At 39.7% G+C, this 18,935-nt stretch overlaps 4 protein-coding genes across 4 annotated transcripts; 3 read left to right on the forward strand and 1 right to left on the reverse strand.

Moving 5' to 3' along the window:
* The first annotated feature begins 48 nt into the window (after positions 1-48).
* LOC136437972 (mucin-4-like) lies at positions 49-10,959 on the forward strand. Its single transcript, XM_066432578.1, has 8 exons — positions 49-148; positions 1,396-2,357; positions 2,913-3,016; positions 3,423-3,579; positions 4,200-4,340; positions 4,527-5,237; positions 5,710-5,842; positions 7,342-10,959. Exons 2-8 carry the CDS (start codon positions 1,482-1,484, stop codon positions 9,327-9,329), a joined length of 4,110 nt encoding a protein of 1,369 aa, XP_066288675.1. The 5' UTR covers positions 49-148; positions 1,396-1,481; the 3' UTR covers positions 9,330-10,959.
* On the reverse strand, positions 10,437-13,733 carry LOC136437976 (biogenesis of lysosome-related organelles complex 1 subunit 4-like). Its single transcript, XM_066432581.1, has 5 exons — positions 13,582-13,733; positions 13,148-13,219; positions 12,564-12,665; positions 12,203-12,334; positions 10,437-11,608 (listed from the first exon to the last, which is right to left on the reverse strand). Exons 1-5 carry the CDS (start codon positions 13,699-13,701, stop codon positions 11,489-11,491), a joined length of 546 nt encoding a protein of 181 aa, XP_066288678.1. The 5' UTR covers positions 13,702-13,733; the 3' UTR covers positions 10,437-11,488.
* Positions 13,734-13,746: 13 nt separating this feature from the next.
* LOC136437973 (methyltransferase N6AMT1-like) lies at positions 13,747-14,930 on the forward strand. The gene is made up of 2 exons (XM_066432579.1): positions 13,747-13,844; positions 14,176-14,930. Exon 2 carries the CDS (start codon positions 14,176-14,178, stop codon positions 14,839-14,841), a length of 666 nt encoding a protein of 221 aa, XP_066288676.1. The 5' UTR covers positions 13,747-13,844; the 3' UTR covers positions 14,842-14,930.
* Positions 14,931-15,290: 360 nt separating this feature from the next.
* Positions 15,291-18,450, forward strand: LOC136437974 (magnesium-dependent phosphatase 1-like). Its single transcript, XM_066432580.1, has 6 exons — positions 15,291-15,595; positions 15,984-16,044; positions 16,478-16,588; positions 17,210-17,317; positions 17,446-17,531; positions 18,044-18,450. Exons 1-6 carry the CDS (start codon positions 15,406-15,408, stop codon positions 18,127-18,129), a joined length of 642 nt encoding a protein of 213 aa, XP_066288677.1. The 5' UTR covers positions 15,291-15,405; the 3' UTR covers positions 18,130-18,450.
* The last annotated feature ends 485 nt before the right edge of the window (positions 18,451-18,935 follow it).

Consider the following 18,935-nt stretch of genomic DNA (forward strand, 5'->3'; position numbering starts at 1 on the left):
AGTTATAACCCCTGGTGGGTTGGCTAGGTCTGATTACGTCAGTTTTCTCGTCACGTGACCGATGACCTGGCTGGAAGGGAAGATGGCGCAAATTTTGTGTTCGTCGCGATTCGTGTCAGCTGTGGGTGTTTTGGTGGCCGCAAAACCGGTACGTATCGACTAGAATATTAACCAGTCACTTTCTTTAGCTACCGCAACTTAGAACACGTCTAGCTACTTCCTTGAAGTCGTAGCGTAGTCTTAAAAATCGGTCGTTTTATTCTCTGAAGCACCCTAGTGGATAAAAGGAGGGAATGATTGACGGAAAAGCAGACGACAAAGGGATAGTCCAAACCATGATCGCGTTAGTTTATTGGCTATATATTGATTTAATTAGTTAAAACAAGGGTGGAGAAGTGTTCTTTGTGACGAAAATAACGCCTTTGTTCCCTCAAATTGATTCCTAAATTTAGCCAATATGGCGTCTCAGGAAGGGCTCCTGTTGGATATTAGGTAGTCGGTGATGACCAAATATGGGCATGGTAATTTGCATACACATTCGTGGCCTCGTGACGTAAATATTGATGAGAAGCTGTTTAGCATATGGCATTGGCAGCACAGATGGTATTTATACACCTTAATAACGTAATGTGTGTTGTTGACATTATCCAAGCCATGTGGGAAAGAAATTAACATGCAATCCCAATTAATGTAATGGAAAACAGGGATTTATAAACTCTGTACCATCTTGAAATGGTTCGGAGGCAAATAAAAAAAGTCATGAAACTCAGTTTTATTGTTGTGAGTGCATAGGTAATTTGATACCAAGGTACTTAAAGTGCTTTCTCTTTGTTGATGAAAAATCAACAGGTGTTCATGCATTATGGAGATATCGTAATTGATATTGAAGTGGTTCTACAACAAACTTTCACTAGAATTTCAGTAGAAATTAGACCTGAATTCATTAACTATTAAGATCCAAACTTTACTTCTGATAGAGTTTTTGACATACCTCCAGATCCAAATCTACACTTTAACCTTCTCCCTGTTGCCTAACTCTAAACAATAGAAAATGGCGTGTCAAATGGCTACTTCAGTGTGCTAAAGGTTAAGTTGACCCAACAAGATTTAGGGTTTTCCAGTGGGCATGCAAACCTCTGATACTATTTGATCTGTATCTACATCTAACTCATATCCTATTTGATGCTTAATATTCATATTCATATCATCTTGTACAGAAGTAGAAAAGTTCTGATATGATGCAAAAAATGTATACACTTGAAGTCTTTGAGATTCAGTTCAGTTCAGTTCAGGTCGTCCTCATATTCAGATTCAGATTCTTCATATTTTAAAAAAATGCCTTTTTTATATGTTTTATTGATAATGATTTCATGATACCATCTTACCTTTATTCAGGTTATGACATGAGTGCAACTTTGAACTTCAAGTTCTAGTCGAGATAGAGAGGAGCTGTATTCTAGATTCATAGGTGGATCACAAAGATGGGTAACGCTGAAGACAAGGGGGAGACAGAGACCGGTACAATGAGTGTCTTGCAGTCTGACAGTCAGAAGGATGCTCCTGCTAACCTTGACTCTGAAACTGTTTGCTCTAACGAGAGCAAAATAGAAGAATCAAGCACAAGTACTAAGACTGAAGAACTCTTTCCAAACACCTGTGAAGCCATGGAAACGGACGAACTTGAATCTTCGGATGGACCGCCCGAACTCCAGCCGTACGATTTATACGACGGGCCAGACTTTTCGGAAACATTCGACGCAGACGCTTTTGAAGGTATAGGGCTGAATTCTATCATAGACGACTTTGACAACGATGGTAGAGACACGCCCGAGCTCCATCTATACGATACAGCTACAGATGAAGACTTTGAGGATAGTAACTATAGCTTCAGTGCCAGTGGTGATGGTTTAATGTTTAATCAGGATGAGATAACGAACGAATTAACAAACGAAGGACAATCAGTCTTTAGCAGTATCAAGTCAGAAACCGAGGAACAAAGCACAGAATGTCCCATGCTTCTCGAGGATCAGAAACTAGACACTGACGAAAAGGAAGTGGCTTCCAAAGAAGAAGAAACAGAAGTTGCCACTGACAAAGAGAGGACAGGAGACAGTCTTATAGAAAAGGAAGACAATCAGGACAACAGCGTAGACAAGTCTTTAAGTAAAGATGAGGACAGTCTAAGTGAAAAGAACGAAGATCTGGAGGAACAAAAGCAGGAAAAAGAGAAGGAGGAAGAAAAGTCTAAGAGAGAAGTTGGGCTGGATACTTTCAGCGCGATACTTGCCTCACGCGCCATCACACACAAAGTGCTTGCTGATATTGCTGCAGAATGGATTACGCATGAACTGAAAGAAGTGAGTACTTAAAAACCTATGATGATAAAGAATAGATAGATTTGTGTCTTTAACCTTCTCCCTGCTGCCTAACTCTGTAAACAATAGGGAATTGGGTGCCAAGCAGCTACTTCAGAGTGCTAAAGGTTAAAGAAAATGTAGTGCCTCAAAGTACTTTGTGTTTGTCAACATACAATGTATCATCTGTACTTGTGTTTCTACTCAATCTACTGTCATATAGAATAGACTGTTATACTTATGGTAATGTCCTTTTGTTTTCTTTTACTTATCATAAGGAATAGATAGATTTGTGTATCAAAAAAAGAAAGTGTAGTGCCTCAAAGTACCTTTTGTGTTTGCTGTATATGTACTTGTGTTTCTACTGTCCTAAAGAATAGACTGTTTTGGTAAATCCTTTTCTTTTACTTATTTCTAGTGTTAACAACAGAAGTTGTAGAGGTGACTCCTTTGAAGATATACATTGTGTTGTGATCTTGGTGTGATGAAAAAGTTTTGAATAATCAACGACAGGTGGTATAAAGTTTAAGTGCTGACATTGCATCTTTTTACCATCAGGTGGACCAGAAGTCCATGCCGGAGGTGTTCCAGGTGCCGACCAGCCAGTCCACCTGGCAGCTGTTGAGTGGAGAACGTATCTATACCAGGGAGCGACAGAAAAAGTAGGTGTACCACTACAGTACTTAGTATTATGTCAGGTTTTCTGAATCAAAGTTGAACTACAATTGCCAATACGAAAATTGGACTTAACCAAATTTTCGACTGATCAGCTCTAGTCTTTGTCAAGGAATGAGCAATCCACTACTTCTGTGACGTCATATTATGCAGATAGACTCTGTGAGCATTGGATCATCAGTTGCAGAAAGCCTATGGCGCCCCTCGTCTCTGTTATGTTTCCGGTGCATGTGCCTGTGTCTGTCTGTGTGTGAACACAACTTGAGAATGCCTGGATGGATTGTCTTGATTTTTGGCATGTATTAAGACCTCGAAATTTTGGGCCCCCTAGTGGCTTGTTAAGGTACTGCAGCTGAACTAAGGGTTTTGATATCTTCGTTTTTCTTGCAACAGGATGATGTGCCGACGCAGCAAGCGGAGGCGGGTTGGTGTCAGCTACAAAGAGTCTGATCCGTTGTATGTATCAAAACATGAAAAGACCAAGAGGGACAGGAGATTCACTGCCAACCCTTGGAAGAAGACAGTTCCAGCTGTGGATGATGATGGAAAGGTACAGTTTACTGTGTATTCACTATTGCATTTGTATGTAGATGATAGAATAAACAATAAACAATAGAAGAAGAAGAACTGCGCAACAGATGTAACAGTTACAATGTATGGCAACTTGTACAAACATAATCGAGTGTAGAAATGTTGTTAGAAGACCCAAAACAGTTTTTGCCTTTACTCTTTGTTGTGAGTTTATCTCTTAAGAATGTTCTTATGTGCAGTTATACATTAGTATATCATACATTGCAAAGCTTTGTCATTTTTTATGTTATATTTTTCTAGTTTTGGAATCCAAACTCTAATGTATGTCGATGACGGTTAGACATCCAAGCATTTATATGTTCTTTCAAAAGTTCTTCTTTGACTTTGGAAATTATTTTAGCATTCTACGACATAACATAATTTTACATTTGCTGAAATATTTTTTCAATTTACTGCATGTAATTTCTTATTTTGCAGCTGCTTTGGACGATTTACAGTATGGCCAAAACTTTCCTTTTTTTTGCAAACAGGCGAAACAGTGATGCGCACACTGATATGTCATCCATATAATGAAATCAACATGGGCTTATGACATAGATTATGTATAATAAATTTCTTTCTTTTCCCATCTCCCCACAGTTGAGCTGCCGGATGTGTAAGTTTGTGTGTGACACCTACACGGCCTTCCACCAACACCTGCTGGACCACCACACCTGGAAGAAGTGCACAAACTGTAGCTTCCTCACACAGAGTCAGAAGAAAATGAACGCCCACATTAATGTGAGTCTATAGGAATAGTAGGATTGTGTTTCAACAGAACATTTTCCTCTCAGTGTTTACTGTTATGGCAGTCTGTAATTTGTCGGCTGTTTTAAATGTGTTAATTGTTTTTATGAAGAAGAAACATACTTGCAATGGTAAAATCAGCATGTAAATGTTTCACAATTTGTTTTTGTTTTTTTACAGATAATGCACACACCCAGGGGCCAGTGGAAAGAAGTCAAGATGCGACAACTATGTCAGTTCTGCGGGTTAGACGCTGGTTCCACAGGGGCGTTACAGGAACACATCTTGTACTCCCACAAATGTTACATCTGTGGTTTCATCACAAAGCAGAAAACAGACTTAGACAAACACATGGATGTAATGCACAAGAACTGTCCCAAACTTAAGCCACCCCATCCTAGAAACACTCCTGGAAGCACGCCAGGATCGGGCGTGCCTTCTGTCTTTGTGCAAGGCTCGTCCAATGGACAGGCTGGTCTCAACCCAGCACACACACAGATGGCTGGGAAGGCGTACCCGTTAACCAACGACATGTTACAGAGACAGTCATTGGTTCAGGTTCCCCACAGACCAAATATTATATCACAGCCGATGAGTTTCCCGCGGGCATCGGCGCCACAGCTGGCAGCTCCCCGAATGCAGCCGATCAACACCGTGTTGGGACAGCCCGTACCGGTCGGGATGCGACCGGGCGTCGTAACGGTTCCACAGCAGGTTACGGGAGCCACGACTCCGATGGTGGTGAGGCTACAGAACAACGCGAGCCACGCGGAGACGTACGTCCGCTGCACGTTCTGTTCGTACCTGTTCTCCACGCTCACCGCAGCACATGCACACATGGCCAACGTGCACTGGAGACAGATCTCAGCACTGGCACAAGCTGGACAAAAGGTGGGCTTCACTGTCGTCTCTTATTACCTAGTAGGCTGCATAGGGTAGCATGCATAGTCCAGTGGTTAGCGGCCCTGCCTCTGAAACTAGAAGCCGTGAGTTCGAATCCCGGTTGTGTTACTCACCCGACATGCACGCTACCGGAAAGGGTCCCAGTTCTTAGGAGGGGACATTAAGCTGTGGTCCACCGCTCATTATGCTTGTTGAAAAGAGCTAGGGGAATTTCCCCGGTACAATGGACCTGTAAAGACTGTACATAGCATCTGTCTTCTCTGTCATGACCAGTGGAAGAATAGCTCTTCAGTGAGCTTAACTAAATCATTTATGTGCTGTTGTTAAAGATTGTAAGGTAATTTTTCAAAACAGAATTCTTGTTACTTAAATAAAGGTTTATGCCCTCCAGTACTGTTGTGTTCCATAATGGGTCTACATGCATCTAATCCTATTTTTGCTTTTTGTTGTTGTTGTGCAGGTTATTCTCCCCAAAGTGATCCTGTACACAAATAACCCTCCACAACATAAGATGCTGCCTAGGCCTAAGCCACTGCCCAATCGAAACACAGTCAAGCATCTTCTACACAAAGACGAGCACACACACACCTCAGGTAACTGTTTTCTTCAGCTTCACCACTTTGAACGACTGTTTCTTTGATAGTTAGAATTGATGACCCCAGGTATTAGTGCTGCGTACCGGTACGCAGTACCAGTACTGAATCGTAAAAATGGATTAGGTACATGTACAGGTCCAAAATACCGGATCATGAAGTACCGGTACTGTACCGATATGAATTTACACTAAGTATGTGCTTATTTTGTGACTGATCTCCTAACCTCATGGCCTCATGCAACACCAAACGTGACCAACTAATATGCAACAGATCATTCAGGCAGGGAGTTTTGATAGCAAGGCCAAGGGATGTTGGCGTTAGGAGACCTTGTTACATGTATGTTCTTTGAATAAAGATACTGACAAGTTGTAAACAGTTTATTCATGTTCCCGTTATTATTGAAGAACTTCAGAAAAACATGTATTAATTTTTCAAATTGTTTAGGTACAGGTACAGGTCTGGACCTGTACCTAAACTACCTAAACCTCTGTACCGGTACCTGAACCTGTACCTGATGTTACGTTTAGGTACGCAGCACTACTAGGTATAGATAGGGCCTAAGAAAAAAAAATTGTGTTTCCGGTCACCTGACCGATCCTAGCAAAATCCTGCTGACCCTAGCCTTTTTTTGGGGTCGACTGCGGCAAGAGACATAAAATTTCCGATCTGACATCTGAGTAATGAAATTGTTGTATTGGGACCTACTTCTTTTATTTCACACTCTGTTACGGGATTAAGGCTTTGAGCAGTGGATGTAAGAATGTGTAGTAAATATTGTACTTCTTTGTGCAGCTTGTCCTTGTACAATTTATGTCTGTAAAATCACAATATGATGTTGAAAAGACCAGTGCTTGATGCATTTTTACATTGTTAAACTAGTATGTTTGTTGGATAACTTCGGCTAAAATCTGAAGTAGCTACCTACCGACCCCAAGTTTTTTCAGCGCCATTATCTGAAATACAACATTTTTTTCCTAGGCCTAGGTAGTGCTGCATACCTAAACCCCGGACTTAAAACAGACTGCACCTAACGTTTAGGTTCAAGTCCAGAAAAACCTTAACGTGATTTGCAGTCCGGACTTGCAAAAAGATATCTCTCACTCATATTCTCCTTTTTGTTCTGAACCATCTTAAACCTTCTTTAGATCGTGAAATTTCATTTGGAAAAGACAAAAACACTGCTGTATTTGTGTTTACCACTGAAACTTTGTGTTTACTACTGACTGTATATGATTTTGCATGTATAGTTTTCAAATTTCATGTAAGGTTTATGCCAATATGCTATTATATATGTAACCGAAAAAATATATTCTTAGCACACATGTGCCATGGATTCAGGTCCGGACTAATAAGACAAGACCTGAACCTGAACCTCTGGACTTGAATCCGGACCTGAACCTGAAAATGAGTTATGCACCACTAGGCCTAGGTTATGTACCATATCTGGTAGCACTTGTTATGATACTGATTGTCTTCTTGCTTGCTACAATTTCTAGGTGATGCTGTGGCTTCTTCATCCATCCCAAGCCACCAAAACATGCAGACAGGAACAACTACAGTCATCAATCCAAGCGGGCACGTACCAGTGCCTGCATTGGGCAGCCCTGCAACACCTGTTCCCAACATAGTAGTCAGGCACCCAGGTCCAGCTCCTCAGGCCATCCCTGGTGTAGTGAGGCCCCCGGTGGTTGGAGCAGTCAATGCCATCCCAGCAGTCAGGCAGGGATTTCAAACTGTACAGGCCAGCCCTTCACCAATGACAAGAGCCCCAGTAGTCAGGCAGCAACTTCAGCCTAACATGGCCACCACATTGCCAGGGGGCTTGACAAACATGGCACCTGGGACAACTGTGGTACCAGGGACACCTGTGGCACCTGGGACAGCTGTGGGTCCGCATCAGCAGCTGTTGGTGCTTAAAAAAGAAGGAGACAAGTTCATTTGGGTAACACAGTCAACACAGAATATTGTTAATCCAATCCCAAACCAGAACAAAGGTTTGATAAGTGTAGCGAACATCGCCACTGCAAACCAGACTTTAACATCACATAGTACTGCAAGCATTGTGACCAACCAAGCAGTAACTACATCAAATACACCTGTAAAGGAAGAAAGCCATGTGTCCAACAGTTCCAACCAGGCAGCTGGGGACCCAAAGTTGTTGGGAAGTGTACCAAAACACACAGCAGTCACTACTGAAGTCACTCCCACTGTTGTGACACAAACTGTAAAACCATCATCAGCAACAACAGCGCAAAATGTAGTAGCTACACCACCCAGTACAGTACAGACCGTTGGAATTGCGACGTCCGCAACGACCAACGCCAGTGTTCAAAACACAATGGCTACTTCAAATCAACAGAATCCTTCTCCTTTAAGTACGATAGCTGCGAATAGTACCACCCTGCCTGGCATTGTTTCCATCAACGTCTCTCCGATGTCCGTCGTGCCAAGTCATCAAGTGGGAGTCACCCCAACGGGGCAGCTAGCACTGGTACAACAAAAGAACTCTCAACCAGCACCCAAGACTGTGTATTTTGTAAATAAGGCGCCACAAGTCGGTAACATGGCGGCTCCGCAACAGGTGGTCACGATACAGGCTCCGCAGGTCGTGCACAGAGTGGCGAGCCCTGCGTTGAACGTACGCGGAATCCAGCCCGGCAGCACTGTTGTTGGCGCCAGTAACAACCAGCCGACCACTAACATCTTAATAATGGCGGATGGACAGAGGATAGTGATTCCGAACAACCAAAAAGTGATCGCGGTTCAAGGTCCGGGTACGTCACAGCCGAGGTCTTCCCACCAGACCATCAGCCTGGCTCCACCGGTGGAAGTCCGCAACTCACAGTTTGTGATGAGGAATACAAACTACTGGAGGGGGCCCGGTAACGGATTCAATAGCAAAATGCCAGCCAAGGGACAACTGCTTAACATCGGACCAGGGCAGACCTTAGTGGCAAACAGTGCAGGTGGAGTACTTGTGCCCACGCAGAATGTTAAAACAGACAATAGTCGTCCGGGCAGGCCTGTCGTTTTGTCTCTCGCCCCCAAGCCAGAGCCGAAATCTGACAATAAAGATTCAAGTGTTGTCAACAAAGGTGACAAATCAGAACACACTCCAGTTGTTAAGACCGAAACTGCATCGGTGGCGAAGGGTACACCTCAAGTCAGGGACAAAAATAAGAAAGCAAAACTGAAAAATACAACAGGAAAGCAGAAAAACAACTTGTTGAAAAAGAAACAGAAAAAGGTGAAAACAGAACGGGCAGAAGAACCAGAGACCATGCTTCTGAGGAGTTTCCACAGTAACCCCTATCTGACTTCCAGGGAACTGCAGCAGCTGAAGTTTAAAACCTACCGCAGTGCGTCAGACATTCGCTACTGGTTCCACACCATGCAGAGGAAGTGTATGAAGAGTTTGGAGCAGCGAGAGCCCAGAGTTTTTCTGTGCCGCTGTGATGTCAAAAGGCAGAAAGTAGAAGACTAAGATATAAACAAAGGGTAAACTGTACAGAGATATTCCTCCTGTTCAAGTTATGTCACTGCACAAATTCAAAATATTGTTTTTCATGACATCTTCTTGTTGGACCACTGCTAATTTCCCTAAATTGCTCAATTTGATGTGTCGCAATTGAATTCTCTATTCAAAACTAGTACCAGTGGTGTTGCAAAATGTACATAGATGTTGTAGTTAAAATTCTTCTGTCCAAACAGGCTGTATGATGTGTTCATGAGAATGGAAGGGAATGTGAGATAACTGTCCAACTGGCTTTTTTTGGCGATGCCTCAGGGGCGAGCCTTATGTTTCTGGATGTGACACACCATTGTCACAGCGTTCCTTTACTTTTAGTAGTTTTTGCACAAGCGATGATAGCTATTTCTGTTTTCAATCAAGGATGGAAAACAGTTTTTTGCTTGGTTTCTACTTCTTGGTTACTTGTAAACTAGCAGGCACCCTGTGGTGTTCAATTACATTATGTAGCAAGTGGCAGGACAGAGCTGGAGGGGCTGGTCACCATTTATATGAATGTATTTGAGTAAGAAGAAACACGGCAGTATATAGTTTGTTAGGCTAGACCATTGCATTTTCTTGCAAATGTTACCTTTCTAGTTACAATAGTAATGTATTTATGCAGTGCAATGTACCTGCGCAAAATTTTGACGTATTTGTAGCTTATTCGGTAATTCCTTAATTCTTAATCTTATATCAAACAAGTCTCAAATCCAGGTGTTTCAAAAGAATTTTCACCAGTCCTGTATCTTATGGAATATTTGCACAATCTGATGAATGATTTTTTTCTTATTTTCTCAGATCCTTGTGACTGTAATAGACCATTCCTTTTGTAAATGTGCTTTAGTTTAATACATGTCGTTGAATGTGTGCCTTTTGTGGCAAGAATTGTAGTTCTAAACTGCAAAAGACAATCTACATTGATGTAAAAAAGAGAAAGACGGTTTTGAACTAATATGTAATTGTCAGAGGATGTAAAATTGATATTCTGTATGTATGTTGCGTTTTTATGTTGCGTTTCTAAAACCACTGTTAATACTTAAGTTGTAATACACTACAATGACATATAGACAACACAAGTGCAACTTTGGTAGAAATTATTTATTGTCTTGTTAAGCAAACAGAAGCACACTAACCTTTTTTTTATATATATATATTTGTATACTCAGTAGTTTTTAGAGTATTCTAAGTTATATACTTCTCACCATTTTTTTTTACCGGAGATGAGAAAAAATGTTAACTCTCACAGAGCATAATTGACATTGTTAAAAGTGGAAATTGTAGACCTTACATTGTTTTCTCTATCCTTCTCTTTAGGTATTAAGCTCAAATCAGGTTGATCAATTAAAAACGAGGCTTATAAAAACATTTGTAAGAATGTCTTGTGCATTACCTGTGAACGTTATGGATATTCTTAATGATATTAACAATAGACTGCATTATGTAATACTGTTTTCGATGACTATTGTCACTTTTTTCTCATAAAATTCCTCAAAATAGGGACAATTCCATCTATGCCTAGAGTGGCCATGTAATATGTACAGCAAGAAATTGTTATATATCCTGTGCTTTCTCCACAGTACAATAAAACAAGTAGCTATCTTTATGAATAGTCTGTTTGATATAAGACAGGCATTTACTAGGCAAATTATGGTACACAGATAAAGTGTTCTGTTAGGGAAAAATGATAGGTTTTATATTCCAACATATCCATAAAACACATTTGCACAATATGTCACAAACTTGATTTTAATTATTGTTTCGTTTTGCAAGATTACAAATGTTAGAATCAAGTACCTATACTGTTGTATTCTAAACTTAAAGTGAACAAGTTAAGGATTTATAATCCAGGCTTTCCTACCCACATAAACATTTGTGAGAAGTGGCTAAATCTTGATACTTAATGGCTAATCTAATATTTTAAGAGAGGAGATTTAGAAAGGTTTACTACAAAGAGAAGTGAAACAGGTTGAGCACTGGTCATATTGCATTTCTAGTCATAACATATATAATTACACTGATAAATGTTGTATCTAAGATTCTAACTTACAAATTTAGCAGAGCTTCAAAATGTACAGAGACCATTTTTCTCTCAGAAAATGAATGATCTAAGGAGTCTGGGACCAGCTTAGGCGTCACCTCTCCTCAGCGGATGTCTTAGGATCTTCCTTTGGCGGGAAGAAGTCGTCTGTCTTGAAGATCTCTGGGGGCACAAACTTCTTCCTCTGTTCTGGTTTAGGCACTACAGACTTCTTCTGCAAATGAAAAAGAAAGATCGACTCTGTGATGGATAGAATTACAATATAGCAATTTTTCGAGTTTGGTTTATTTCTGGACTTGTTTGCACACCAGTTTAAGTAACCATTTTCAAATAAACAATGGAATCGACAGCATTTCCTGATGGTTCACAATGAGAAATGGTAAAAAATTGGTAGCCATCAGAAAATACAGTAATGAATATGCATCAAAAACATAATTCAATTGCCAAAAACATACAGTGGACGCCTATACAATAGCCTTCTGTGCAGCCGGCATTTAATTTTTGTGGGGAGGGCGCTGATTTGCAATGTTTCACATGGTCCAGGTTCTCAGGGCTTCACGTCTATTAGAGTTTGGTTATACAAGAAGTAAGTGAGCATATAGGAACATACAGGCAGTTAGAAAACAGCAAATAAGCCCCAAAGAAGCTGTAGAAATCACATGTACAATGTGTATATAATTTGAAACAAAGTGTCCTCTGTAAAGAAGGGCATCTAAATCTTTGTTTTCTTAGTGTAGGGCATCCAGAAGACGTCCTGACGCCCTGCTAGCTAATAGCCTGGTAGGTGCAGATGTAGATGTAGACTTACTGGTGCAAAGATGGGCATCTTGATGTTGGTGAAGAGTGATTTGATGGAGTTGAGGGAGCTGTAGTCTCTCTCTGCCTGGTTAACAAGCTCCTCCATCATGTTAACATTCCTCCTCACCACATTCACAAAAGCCTGGAAGAATGGAACACTTAATCAATTCTACAAAATGAATAATTAATAAGAGATTAAAATAATTCATGGCCCAAGCTAGGTTTTAAGCTTAATTACTTTTAACGTGGGTTATGCATGTTGTTTACATAAGTTGGCTTATATTGAATAATTTTAGCAGTTATGATACAAAACAAAAGATGTGCAACTTGGCTGAAGAATGATATGATTTGATTTAATTAAGTTTCCTAACCTCTAGTTGGTCGATCCTCTCGTATGTCTTCCTGATTTCCAGTGACCTCTCATATAACTCTGGGAGTGTTTTGTTTAGTGCAAGGTTGGATTCTGATCGAACCTGGCAAGAGAGTAACAAATTATCACATTTGTTAACAACACTGTAACAGTGAAATCATTCAAGACGATTTTGATACTGTAAATGCATTAAAGTTTGTGTGGTTTTTATTTCGCGGTAGGGAGAAAATGGAGTGCTCGCTATGGTTTTAAGTTCGCGTTTGAAATAATAGTAGTGCTACAGTCAAAGGTGGGTAAAAAGTTTTGCGGTGGTTTTAATTTCCCGCTGAGTTCACCGCAAAAAACATGAACATAAAACCACCGCAAACATTTCTGCATTTACAGTATTACATTCTTTTAAATTTAACTTTTAAATCCAAACTACAATAGCTTACCAGTATGACTGCTTAACCATATGATAGTTAGCATCATGTTGAGTATAACTTATTAAAATTCAGTGACATATCTCTTTGATAAATTAGTTCAGTGCCTGTTGTACAAGTGTATGCTATCTTAGGATGTGTAAAACTGAAAGTCAAAACTCACCATGTCTACAACTCCACAGAATTCATCTAGGTGAGTCAGCATGTCTTCTATACTGTCTTCTATCATCTTCCTCTGTAAGGAAAAACATAAAAGAGAGACACATGGGTTATGACTTATTCTAAAATTATTTTAAATTTCGTCTTTATTTTCGTTCGGCATTTGTCTTTGAGTTTGACATGCTGATATTCAATTTTTGTTGTTTTATATCTGGTAACGATATCAAAGGCTCAAAAGCAACAACAAATCTATAACAGTTTATCTAAACAGTTGTTGTCGTTGTGGTGGTTAAGCTGTAAGAAACCAACCTCCTTGGAGAAACGTATACTAGTAGTTTCGTTTCACCGCCCCCTCCCCATTTACAACTGCGTGTCACCACGCTTATTGTGCCGTTTCAAAACGAATAAGTTTACTACAACGTTTCTTCACTTTCTCACCTCTTTGTCTGTGTTTACATCGAGATACTGCGAGTAGTCAGCGCACGTCTGCTCAAGCACAGGCAACATTTCTTCGTTTTTCTCCGGAGGACTTTGTTTCTGTGGACTTTCTTCCGCCATGATGGATACCTCTATCTGACATGCGCAATCACCTTTGACCTGTAGGAGCAGACGACTTGAAGAAAAGGTGACTTCCCAAGATTTGCCATGATTTCCAGTGTTTCTTCAGATTTCTTCGTATTTTATAGATACACAGGTTGTAGGTATGAATAATTTTATATCATCCTAACGTTACATGTATAATACAACCTTTGTCGTCTTCTTGAGCTATAAAAATGGAACTAAAGCCTTAGAACTAGTGTTACAATACCACTTATGGGTTGGTTAAAAATTGTCAAATTCTTGACCAGTTAGACTGGCTTTAATTACAGGTTTGCGTAGCAAAACCTTTGTTAGATCCGTTAGCATATATGGTGGCCGCCATCTTGAATCGTGACGTCACAGGGTCGCCATACTATTTTATTGGGAGGGGTGTTTTTTTGGGTCGCTAACATTCTCTCTTTTTTTATTTCGTGTTTTTTCTTTCCGATCCAGATGACCATGGGTGAAACATTCCCCACTCCTGACTTGTCCCACTTGACGACGGAGGACTACGAACATGTCTACGAGCCAGCGGAAGACACCTTTCTCCTAATGGACGCTCTCGAGAAGGATGCTGACTTCTTACACTCCATCGCACCTTCCATCTGCTTGGAGGTGGGCTGTGGATCCGGAGCTGTGATCACCTTCCTGGGATCCATCCTAGGATCACGACCGCACTACCTCTGTACCGATCTCAACCCACGCGCCGCCGAATGCGCCGCCATGACAGGCAAACAGAACAACGTTTCCATCCAGCCGGTCTTGACCGATTTGGCATCAGCGTTGTTACCACGGTTGGAGAACAAAATAGACGTGATGATCTTTAACCCGCCGTACGTCGTGACCCCTACCGAGGAGGTGGGGTCACACGGGATCGAGGCGTCGTGGGCTGGAGGTGTCAAAGGTCGTGAGGTCATGGATCGCTTCTTCCCTCTCGTTCCGAAACTGTTGTCAGAGAAGGGAGTGTTCTACTTGGTCACTATTGAGCAAAACAATGCAGAGGAGATTGGATGTAAAATGAGTGCCTTTGGATTTACTATGGACAAGATAATGAGTCGTAAAGCTGGTCCAGAGAAGCTAGCCATCCTCAGATTTTGTCCTCGCAAGAGAACAATGTAAAAGAAACGGAACCTGTCAGGAATATGGAGAATATAGATTCTGGAAATATTTTGATAAAAGGGTGAAATTAAAGTATTAATGGTAATGTTGCTGTTGCATCACAATTGGTCTGACTTTTTTTTTTCTTTTAAAAATTCCTTCTGTTTCCCGAATGTTAACGGAAATGTAGAGATCTTGCCAGTAACATGATTCTATATGCTACTATTCAATGCATATAACTTTTACATACTAGTTATTTACTACAGAGGAGTTACTAGTACTTGGTTGTTATCTGCAGTTTCAGATGAAACTGCTAGGCTCATTCTTCTATCTTTCAATTGTGCAGGAATCTATTTAAACTTGCTGGATCTAGATCTCTTTGATTTCCCATAACTTGATAGCTTCTACCTTAAACCAAAGCCTTCCACATTAAATTAAATCTATTCATAACAATATAGAACTCTATGACATTCAATAAAGGTACACCCCTGTGAGAAAAGTGCGCTCGTCCAATATGGCCGAAAAAAGTTTATTTCCTCATGCCGATGTTTTCCTAAGGATAGTAATGTTTTGTTCCGTACGTAGATGATATTGACAGCCCTCTATAGAGGACTAGCTGTGGTTGTGAGTGTGTGTATCAGCTCTGCATCTGAATCATTCTGTCGCAAAGAAGACGTCCATAGCTGTCCAGGTGAACGGGAAAAGAACCGGGAAGTGCCGATGAACAACTTCCGCCCTCCCACCCCGCGGCCTGAGCTGGTCGTGTTTGACGTAGGTATGTCAGCCTGTCAATCATTGATTGATTAATATTGATGATTTTGGTCATCATATATGTACCTATCTCTGTCTCTCTCTCTGTATATATCTATCTATATACAAATGTACGTATATACTAGTAACATATATACTTAGTAACGTTATATATATATATATATATATATATATATATATATATGGATTTGTATATTGGGGGTTTAAAAACATCCTGTATTCGTGTGTGTTTGTAAGATTTCACAGCGTTTGTCGACAACGTTGTCACCTCACTTGGTGTTATAAGGACATCAAATAAGGTTTGATTGTTGGCAGCAAATTCTGTCGTTTTAAAAATGTACTTACATGTTACATAATATACATGTAACGTTATGTCGATCTACATCCAACAGACTTTACCCTCTGGCCCTTTTGGGTAGACACACATGTAAGCCCGCCATTCAAGAAAACAAGGTGAGTTTTATTTTCTTCGAATTTAGTCATTATGAATTATAGATATTATCATATATTATGATATAGAAATATTTTGTCATATTCTAGCATTGATAAGAAACACATTATAATTCACGGATGTTCACGGATTCCTTTGTGCATGCGCAGGTCAAAGGTGAAGGCCCCTGAGACATAAACAAATACAAAAACAAACTGGCCGATGACAGTCATATAGTCATACACCTAGATATGTATACAATTTATATTATAAAACTGTTTATAAGTCAGGGGCCTTCACCTTTGACCTGCACATGTGTAGTTGGATCTGTGAAAATACTTATTGTCCATTCAGCTTGAGTGATAATCATATCCTGAGTGAATTTTAGAAAAATTAGATGTATTTGAAATATGAAGTCCTAGATGTTCCAACCTTGTTCCCTGACTTCCTCCCCAGTGATGGCAGAGTGGTGGACAGGCACAACTATGTTATCCAGGGGTATGAAGATGTTCCCGAGATTCTGGAGTGGATGAGCAGACAAGGATACACCATGGCTGTGGCATCCAGGTAACACTATTATCATCAAATCATTGTATCCTAGTATTTGACCGTGAAGCACTGAATGGGCTGCAGTACTCATGGGCAGTACAGCGACTCTTGAAAAATATTATTTTGAGAAACAGAAAAGCAAACAAAAATGATAACTTGCAATTGAATGTAATTTACAATTATTATTATTAAGCACTGTTTTCTTCTCAAAAGTATGTTTTCAAGAGTTGTGGTACCAGGTTTTGAATAGATTGCTGTGTTTACTATGACATCATGGGCTGCAATTAACTTGATTACCTGGCAACAGGAATCAAGAACTGGAGGAAGTATGATATGTAAGATTTGATGTTCAACAACATCAGAAGGGTGTATATTTTGAACTAACTTCTTTGTTCATTGAATAATTCTTAGGGTAGTTGCTTGTAATCAGGAACAGTTGTATTTTAGTGTCGATTGTGACACAAGCACGTATTAAAAGTTAAAGACTGGTGATGGTACTTGGCGATAGCTATCAAGCTATCACCAAGGCTTGCCTTATATTCCTTTTCATTACTATCTTTGCTGAGAAGTGGAAAAAAAGTATTCCTGAAATTGAATACCTGTCCAGTACTGCATGTATCCCTTATATGTCTGTTACAGAACTGATGCTGAACAGGACATGAGAAAAGCTCTGAAGCTGTTGGACTGGGACAAATATTTTACCTACAGGGAGATTTATCCTGGCTCTAAAACACGGCATTTTGAAAGGTAACCCTTTAATTTTTCTTCTGTATTTTTATTTGTACATCTATTTTGTCATCTTTTATTATTTCACATTGTTTTGCCAACTCAAAATAATTGTTCATGTTATGATACTATGATACTCTCTTCCTTAAGTTCCATGAACAAAGTGGTGTACCATACTCTAAGATGATTTTCTTTGATGATGAGGAAAGGAATATCTACGACCTAAACAGGATAGGTAGGTAACCTGAGTGTTTTAACAACGTTTATGCTTGTTCAACTCATATTGTTAAATGCTGACATTTTTTTTAAATTAAGAGTGATTAGAACAGTTTGACAAGGTAATTGATAATAGATAATTGATTGATTGATTGGTTGGTTGGTTGGTTGGTTGGTTGGTTGGTTGGTTGGTTGGTTAGTTAGTTGGTTGGTTGAGAAATATCCAACTACATCCTTAGTAGTAATAGTAGTAGTAGTAGATTGGTTTATTTCTCTTTAACAACAGCCAAGTTGTGGCCCTAGCGCCGAAATATCAGGCTTGTTTACATATACAAAGACACATTATAATGGAACATATTGCAATGTCACAAAGTATTACAAGGTGTACAATGCCTAGCATATATTATTACGTTAACAACTTAATACTTCCATGCCATTGTTAAAAACATTATAAGATTACAGATTTTGTTTATACACTTAATGTATTAAAAAAATTGTATTTCATCTATTTCATTCTTATTGTTCCCCCAGGTGTGCTGTCCCTCTTAGTGGACAGAGGACTGACCCTTGAGGTTCTCCAGAATGGACTGGAGAAGTTTGCTCGGGAAAGGAAGTAGTCAAAAACTTTCTTGAAGTCCTCACTATTTCATCTTTTGCACAAAAATACATTTCAGTGTGGTTTCCTTGAAAGAGCGTTGATTATTGTTGAAGAAATTATTTATCAGGTTTTACAAACATCTCTATCTCTCAAATGAGATTCAGAAGAATAACAATTAGATAATGGTCATATAGATGTCTTCATGCTGTATTTTAAGGAGATAAATAGATATCACTTATTGTCACATGTTGTATTCATAACCAACTAGTGACAGGTGTCAAATAAATGACTCAGTATGACTTCAAATATCAATGTTGAGACAATAAACATTTTTACGTAATTGAGTTTTAATGCACATTTATATCATATACATGTATGTAAAGACAGTGGTAGGCATCCTTCCTTTTGACAGTAGTGTTATACTGTATAAGCAGAAGACAATATTGTCAATAAGAAAATCATGAGGCCATGTTGATTTGATTATATGGATGACATCCACTGGGAACCCCAAAACTGATGCGAGCATGCAAATAAAAAGTTGGGCCCTAAAAAGTTGAATTCATTATGAATCTACGTGGTCAGGAAGGTTGAACAAAAATAAACACACACAGCATGGTATACCGAACAATAAGATTCTTCATTTTGTTCTTTCACATCTCATTTGACTTTGGCATTCTACGACATTACCGGTAGTATCCCTTTTCCGAAATTTACGGCATACATTTGCTCATTTTGCAGCTGCTTTGTATGATTTACAGTATTGTCAAAAACGTTACTCTCCAAGCAGAGGAGTGGGTCCGGCAGGTTTTTGACGTGTTTTTAGGC

This window comes from Branchiostoma lanceolatum, chromosome 7 (genome assembly GCF_035083965.1).
Source record: "Branchiostoma lanceolatum isolate klBraLanc5 chromosome 7, klBraLanc5.hap2, whole genome shotgun sequence".
Classification (NCBI taxonomy): Eukaryota; Metazoa; Chordata; class Leptocardii; order Amphioxiformes; family Branchiostomatidae; genus Branchiostoma; species Branchiostoma lanceolatum.